This window comes from Cariama cristata, unplaced genomic scaffold (assembly GCF_000690535.1).
Source record: "Cariama cristata isolate BGI_N322 unplaced genomic scaffold, ASM69053v1 scaffold42519, whole genome shotgun sequence".
Lineage (NCBI taxonomy): Eukaryota > Metazoa > Chordata > Aves > Cariamiformes > Cariamidae > Cariama > Cariama cristata.
Genome location: NW_009638271.1, coordinates 27,788 through 35,590, shown reverse-complemented (window position 1 = coordinate 35,590; position 7,803 = coordinate 27,788). Strand labels below are relative to the sequence as shown.

General features: G+C 49.6%; 2 protein-coding genes across 2 annotated transcripts in view; both read left to right on the top strand.

Moving 5' to 3' along the window:
• The first annotated feature begins 58 nt into the window (after positions 1 to 58).
• CUTC (cutC copper transporter) lies at positions 59 to 4,321 on the top strand. Its single transcript, XM_009708647.1, has 6 exons — positions 59 to 272; positions 1,563 to 1,598; positions 2,018 to 2,151; positions 2,754 to 2,781; positions 3,182 to 3,287; positions 3,882 to 4,321. The coding sequence occupies exons 1-6, from the start codon at positions 110 to 112 to the stop codon at positions 3,991 to 3,993; spliced, it is 579 nt and encodes a 192-aa protein (XP_009706949.1). The 5' UTR covers positions 59 to 109; the 3' UTR covers positions 3,994 to 4,321.
• Positions 4,322 to 7,405: 3,084 nt separating this feature from the next.
• Positions 7,406 to 7,803, top strand: part of ABCC2 (ATP-binding cassette, sub-family C (CFTR/MRP), member 2) — a 17,530-nt gene continuing 17,132 nt past the window's right edge. Inside the window, 1 exon segment of the mRNA XM_009708646.1 lies at positions 7,406 to 7,447. Within this exon segment, the coding sequence (XP_009706948.1) occupies positions 7,406 to 7,447 (42 nt within the window).

The window sequence follows — 7,803 nt, the reverse complement described above, 5'->3', positions numbered from 1 at the left end:
CCCCCGGTGGCTAGAGCTGCCGTAGCTGGGTGCTGAGCTGCCTCTCTCCCTTCCCCCCCCAGGACTCCTGCAGGTGGTGAAGCAATGCGTGCGTGTCCCTGTGTTCGTGATGATCCGACCTCGCGGTGGCGATTTCCTCTACTCGGACCGGGAGGTGGAAGTGATGAAAGCCGATATCCGCCTTGCCAAGCTGCATGGGGCTGACGGGCTGGTGTTTGGGGCCCTCACTGAGGATGGACGCATTGATACAGAGCTCTGCACAGCGTTGCTGGGTAAGAGTGTCTCCAGTCAGAAGCGCTGTGCTGAGCTCTCTGCGATATCTGTGCTGTGACTGGGGGTGTTCAGTGTTCAGATTTCAGTGTGACTCTGCCTGATGTTGTAGAAAGAAGTGCACAGGGTGCTTAGGTCCGCACGTCTTGTCTGTGGTCTTGCTATCTCTCGCCACCTTCTCTGGTTTCATGTATTGTCATAACTCTGAGACATGAAATAGGTAGGAAGCTTTGCAGACCAAAGGCCACTGCCCCAAGCAGTCCACACAGAGTTTGAGGCCACCTGGGACATAATAGCAGCATCTGAGAAGGAGAGAGGCTTAAGTGAGCAGCTTTGGGGGCATCAGGATATTAAACTGTTGGATTCTCTCCCTTCTTCATTTTCTTTGCCCTTTGTTCTTTTCTTTATATCTCTGCTACAGGTGTCTAGGATATGTCTGTCCTGGACTTTGGCCTTCTGGGTAGCTGACAACTCATCTTCGTTTTTCTCTCTAACACACCTAGTGAGAAAAGGGAATGAGAGAAAAATGGAAACATATCAAAGGCTACTGAAGCTGTAGTGGAAGATTGTTAGTCCAGACCCCTAACACGTAGAGAGAAGGAGAATTTGCTTCCAAATCTTTTCTGTGAGCTACAACCAAAGCTAAAGAGGGCTGAGCCTTTCCCTGGTGATGTGGGGTGCTGAGGTTCTTGTATGAAGGTGAATGTGCTGTAGGGAATGCAGCAAAAGAGAGGGGTCTTGTCAGGATTTGCCTCCACTGGAGCAATGAGGTGTTCTGCTGGAAGCAGTGTTTCCAGGACAGGAGACAGTTGGATTTCTTTTCATAGAAATAAATAAGCTTTGCCCAGTAAATAGGGTACAGCTGGTGAAGTTTGCTGTGATCTGAGAGCAGAAATTGTAGGTAGTGAAAGAAATCACAAAAATCAGCTCTCCTGCTTTCAAAGAGCACGGGTCCTGTCCCTTCCCCGGGTAGATGATACAAGTTCCCTGCTTTCTTCCTGCAGACAAAGACATCTCTGGTGGGAAGGAGGATTGTGCATGATCCAAATGAGATGGGAGATTTTGGTGTTACTCATAAAAACAAAAGTTTATTGCTTCCTCAGAGAGCAGACGAACTCTTCCCTAGCGAACGGCAGCAGCTGCGTTGTTCCCAGCAAGTACTGGGACTCTTCTGAGCTCCCCAGGAATGGCCTGAGAAGCCTTTGCCCTGGTTCATCTCATGTGCTTTTCTGGTTCTAGCACAGGGGACTCTCTGTACCAGCCCTAACTGACCATATGTCTTTTTATTGCAGCGGTGTGCCGTCCCCTACCAGTCACATTTCACCGAGGTGAGTCACTTGGGACAGTGGCCCTGGCAGGGACCAGCCGCTGCCCCACTGCCAGGGGAAAGTGGAGGGAGCTGAGCTTAACGTACTTTGGTTGTTCTTTGGAGGGGGGAAGCTCTGCATGCTGTGCAAGAGCAGGCTGTGGCTGTGCTGTTCCCCCAGGAGGGAAAAGGTCCAGGGGGTCCAGGTTTGAGGGCTGTGTCACTGCCCTGTGTGGAGAGCAGGTGTCTGAGGAGCTGGACATGGTGGCCATGCCACTGCTGTGAGGGGGACATTATAGTCAGGAGCTGTGGATCCCTGTGGGGGTGGCCAGCTGTGAGAAGGACCCTTCTTATTGTTTCCTGGGCTTCTGAGCTGGCTGGGGGACAGGGCTTGAGCAAGATAAGCTGAGTGATCTCTGAGCTGTTGTGTTGGTCTCTCAGCCTTCGACATGGTGCACGACCCTCTGGTGGCACTGGAGACCCTCATTTCTCTGGGGTTTGAGCGGGTATTGACGAGTGGCTGTGACAGCTCAGCACTGGAAGGATTATCCTTAATTAAGAGGCTTGCGGAACAGGTAAGTGTTCCCTGTGCTCTTCTGGGTTACCGTGGCAGCTTCCTGGGCATTACCTGGAGGCAGCTCCTTTATGGTAGCCCTCATTTCCATAAGGGAACTTCTGTCAAGGAGCGCTTACCCTCCCTCTCTGGCTTGGCCTTAATCTGTTTTCCCAAGTCCACATGGGCTGGATCCCAAAGTCACCCACAGCAAAGACTGGTTGGGTTGTTCTTGCTCACAGACTGGGAAGAGGGCAGTGGCAGTTGGTTTTGGCAGCTGGTGTGACTAGCCCATGCAAACAGCAAAGTGAGGTCCCTGCTGGAGGTCTCACAGTTCCTGTTAGGAAAATGCAACAGATATACCTGAGAGGTAGCCAGGTGAGAGAGAGAGGTAGGAGGAAATGGTGACAAGTTGTCTTAGCTGTAACTGCAAATTCTTCTCCTCTTTTCCTTGTAAAATGTGAATAGTACAAAAAAAGAGGGGTGAGAGTGCACAAATCGTAAGCCATGGTGACATCCACAAGCTTATGGAGGGCGCTGCATGTAAGGTTTCTTTGCTGCCCCACAAACGCACGTGTGGATGTAGTGCTGAGCAATATAACTAACATGTTCTTCTTCTTTCAGGCAAAGGGCCGAATTGTGGTGGTGCCAGGTGATGTTTTTTTGTCATCTGTAACAGGTCCTGTAGTCCCTAGTCCCTGCTTCCTAGCCTCTTGCCCTGGGATGTGCTGTCTGATCTGGCTTTCTAAGCCAGCTCCCCAGGAGGAGGAACTCCTGTCCGGGTGCGAGTAAAGGCCACGCGGCCAGCTGGGGGTGGCAGAGCCCTGCAGCTGGTGCTCACTGGAGGATTTGGGGACATCTCTAGATCGATGGGAGAGCATGAGCCAAGGTTTCTCCCGTCTCTTTTCTGCCTGGCTCTCCGTTTTCCCAAGGGCTATCTTTTCCCTTCAGTGTAGATGGCGCTTGTCCCTTGGGGAGTAGGTCCCGGGGTGATGTCAGGTCTGGGACAGTGCCATCTGCGCTGTGTGTGACATTGGGATTCTTCCCACCAGGGGGTGGCATCACGGAGCGCAACCTGCAGAGGATTCTGGAAGGCTCCACGGCTTCTGAATTTCACTGCTCTGCTCGCTCAGCCCGGGACTCAGGGATGAAGTTCAGGTAACTGATTATTTATTTTTATTTTTTAGAAAAACTATACAAGGGAAAAGCTGGATTAATGTGAACATGAATTTGTAGAACAGGCATAAATTTCAAACGGCTTCCTGGGTGCTAATTGCACTCTTGTGGGTGGGATCGTGATGCCTGGCTCTGTATTCTACAGTGTATGAATCCAGCGGTGCTCATCATTTGGACACAAGCTCCATGCAGAACCAGATCCTTGGGGCGTTTCTTCTGCTACTCCTGCCCTAGGGCTTGTGAGTGCACTGGTGTGGCACTCGGGAAGGCGAGTTCTGGTGTAGTTGCCTTAGACCTTTAACACAAGCGTGTTGGATTTGGGAGGCCAGTGGGATGTGCCTCTGAGGAATGAGTGAGGCATGGCTTACATTTGTCCACAGGTCTATACTGGGTTTCTGTTGATGTTGTTTCTTGCCTTTGGATTATTATTCGTTCTATTACTGTCTCATCTTTGATTTGGGTGGCACCAGCAGGTTCTCTGGCCATTGCTGAGACTAGGGGAGATAGCACGTTTTTCTTAATGTGTCTTACTCATCTATATCACCTGCAGATAGTAACCAGTGGTTTTCCTGACAGAAATCCGAACGTTGCCATGGGAGCATCCTTCTCTGCCCCTGAATACTCCATAAAGGTGGCAGATGTGGCCAAAGTGAGGACCCTGAACGCCATCGCAAAGAACATTCTGTAGTGGAAGGCACCATGCTGGGACAAGAGCTCCAAGACTCCAGGGTCTTCCCTGCCACATGGACAGACGGGTACTGCTTCCGTCCTCAGGCTGCAGAGGATGTGAACTAGGTGATGAAGCCTGACATCTCTTCCCTTGGCTTCCCCTGAATGACCAGTCCCTGGCCTGGAAACTTATGTAGGCCATTTTAAATAAAAGGACTCGTTCCCCGATGTTGCGGTAACAAGCTTTTCGGCAGTATTTGGGAGGAAGGGAGCTGAGCAAGTAGGGGGACTGAATTGTGTAGCACTGCATGTGATTGTCAAATAAACACTGCAGCTGCCCCCCTCTTGCTGTGCTTTTTTAAAGTTTATTTGTATTTTTCAGGTATGAATGTGATATGTGTTGCATAGCTTGAATTAATCAGGCCTCTGCTGTGCCAGAGGAGAATACAATCACATCCAGAATGCCAGGGAAGGAAACATAGCCACAGCTGGAAAACAAGGCCTGCTGTGGTCAGCCAGTAGGATAACTGGGGATTAGCAACGCAGCAGCTGCTGGGTAGAGAGAAGCACATTGATACATAGAGGTGATGAATGCATTAAGTTCTAATGAGAAGGAGCTTCTAACTACCTGACTGACTAGGTGAGGTATTTGTGAGGTATCCTGGGCTGTAAGTGCTTGAGGTGGGGTGGGCGTATGATGAGATTCCTTGGGCGAACAAGGTGCTTTTTGTCAGGGAGTTTCCAGGTCCTTTTCCCAACATGAAGTACAAACTGCTTGTTCTCCAGACAGTGCTCAAGGGAATTTGCCTGTTGGGTTATTGCTGCCTAGTCAGAATTGAAGCCTTAGACTCATTTCAGCTACCCTGCAGAATACCCAATGGAAGCTCTGAATGGCATTGGAGTAGTCCATTAAAAGAGTAGAGACCCAGAGATAAAGCACCTTTATTCTCGCTGCCTGCTCCTCTCTGAAAGATCCACAAAGCTGAAGAGAATCCCCCTGACAGCAGAGATAGTAGACCTTCTTAGGAAGCAAAAAACATGGTTCAGGTTTGTCTGCCCATCTTGCCAATAGTGTATAGCCTGTGAGGATGTACAGGAAAATGTAGTATTTGTCAAAGGGACAGCACCTTTTGTCACCTTAAACAGAATCAGGTCATTGAAAACCTATAACCAAGATTAACTATGCATCTTCAGCTCAAAGGGTACATCCACCTTTTCACATGGATCCATCAGAGGTATCAGCGTCTCCCAAAACACACCTTGGGATCATATGTGGTAGTTCTCAACATAGGAGCTGGGAAAGGAATGGCTGCTTAGTGCTGGTGTCAGAGCCTGTTTCAGCACTGACGTGTGCGGGCAGCAGGGAGGATCCAAACTCAGAAGAAGAAATGATTAAATTTGTGGTTATAGTCAATGTAGTTCAGAATACCTGATTTAGGTATTCATGGCTTATGTTGTGAGATTTCATGAGTCATAGTGATGATTAAGATACCGGTAGCTCAACATCAATATTCTGCTGACACAGCCCCACTACCCCCGCATCATAAACACAGAGTTTGGTTCTTTCCATTTGTGTAAAGTTTTTATTAAAAAAAAAAAAAAGCTTTTGAGCTCATGTGGGGTTACAGCATAACAAGCAGAGAAACAAACCCTTCAGAAACAGATGAGCAGTGAGGGCTGGACTAACTTGTAGATTGCCTTGCAGAAGCCTCTGTCCTGGATCAGACCCTGTGAGACTGGCATGAAGCAATGCCTAATTTTGAAACTTTATAAGATGGTGGACAACAGATGGGTAAAGGCAGGGGAGCACAGGGAAGTGGTGTGGTATTGTTGGCCAAAGAGTTCTTACAGGTTTGATTAGCTTGATGCCAGTGAACATTTTCTGGGTATTGTAGTGAAGGAAGTCTTATGGAAGGAGCTGAAGGACAGTGAGGTGGCTTTGTGGGTTTTTAGGAGGAACATGTCCCAGGTATAGGGTAGAGAAAGTGGGGGTGTGCTTGCTTTGATCATTAAAGACATCTGGCATCCTGTGCTGAGCAAAGCACTTCAGCTCTGAAGGAGAGACTGAAAACGGGGTGAGGATGGGCTGTGACACATACTGAAAATCGAGACAAGCGATGGGACAGAGCATAAAATAGGAGGGTGTCACAAACAAGTGGTCCTCTTGGCAGAAGCGCTCCAGGTGCGTATGAACAAGGCCAGAGGATACCTGTGCCAGCAAGCACAAAGGACAATCATGTCAGCACTCTGGATAGGGAAGGGCTGCAGGAGTGACTGCTCCATTCACTTGTTTCTTATCTGTTGTATCAGATTGCTGCTCTCATCAGCAGTGTATTGGTTCCGTCCTGAGGATCTAGCACTAGGGGTAGCTTTGTTTACAAAAACCAGTGGATTTAATCAGACAAGCCAATAATAATTAACCAATGAGTTGAACATTGGCCTTTTCTCTGATATTCATGGTAAAGGGGTTGTTCCTGAGCAATTACTCATTATATCGCCCTTGACTTCTGAGCTATTTTCTAACTCCAGGAACAATGAGACAGCAGAATCCTTGCAGTCGCCCTACCATCCCGTTTCACCTACTGCTCCCCAAAAGCATGCATGATAAAGCAAATTTGGTTCCAGCCTTAGAGTAGCCTGTCCCCAAACCTCCACCTTTCTAAGCAGCACGGTGATGATTTAGTGGCAGTCACCCTCCTCAGGAATGGTCAGCCAGCTGCTGTAACATGGAGACATGTTACAGAGATGCAGGAAAGGGAGAAGCAAAAGGAAGAGCTGGGAAAGTCTCCAGGCTCTGCAGGCCAGAAGAAGTTGGTGAAAGGAACCCAGATCCTGGGGACTCAGAAAGACTGCTGCAGCATGTGATCAGCTCAGCTGGTGGATGCTGCAAGATCCCAGGCCTTGAGCACTGCTCGTGTCCTGGACCTCCTTGCTGGGTGGCACCCGAGAAAAAGGGTACTGTCTTCTTTGGCTCTTGAGGGACCAGCCTTTGCTGGACTTTTTGGCAGCATGCTGCAGGCTTATTGTGGCAGGAGAGGTCTGTTGCACCAAAGTAGTGTCTTCAGTGGGTCCATAAGAGCTTGCCTCTGTTGGTGTGCACTGATGAAGACCATGGTTTCTAAGCAATGGCTGTGGTGTCCTACAGTGACTCTATGACAGTGGCTTCCCTGCATCTCCCATTTGATCTCTTTCTTGGGTCTTCCTCTCCTCCCTTCCCCTGAGCCCATGGAGTTTCCAAAGCCCTTTTGGTCACTGCTTTGGTCTGTGGTGTTGTGCAATATCACAAGTTAACAATTAACTGTGTGTCATCAGAGTTTTTGTCCCAACACCACTTGAGGGTGTGTGGGGACTTTTGTTCCAAGCATCAGCCCGGGAGTCTCACAGATAGGCAGAGCGAGGGGAAGGAGCTGCCGTCTCTTCTCCCCTGAGCCATGTCGACAGCCCTGGAGGAGTTCTGCGGCTCCATCTTTTGGGTGAGTGGCTGCATCACCCCCATTGCCCGTTCTTGGGGTAGGATGCTCAGTGGAAGGGTAGAGTAGTAGATCCCAAGGCTCACAACTTGTTTGGGCACTGGGACCCAATGGCCAGTGGTCAGCAGAGGTTCTGGTATTTACCTAGGACTGCCATGGCACTGAGCGCTGTGCACTGTCTGCATGGTATCCTCGAGGCAACGATGCAAATGACAATTTCCTGAGTGAACCCTGTCCTGTTTTAGCCCTGCAGCCCAGCTGGGAACACAGGACACCCTGCATGGACCTCTCGGGGAAAAATTTGGGTCTAGCAGCTGCAGCTGGCTTGCCTGCAGCAAGGGGGGGGTGTGGGGGGAGCC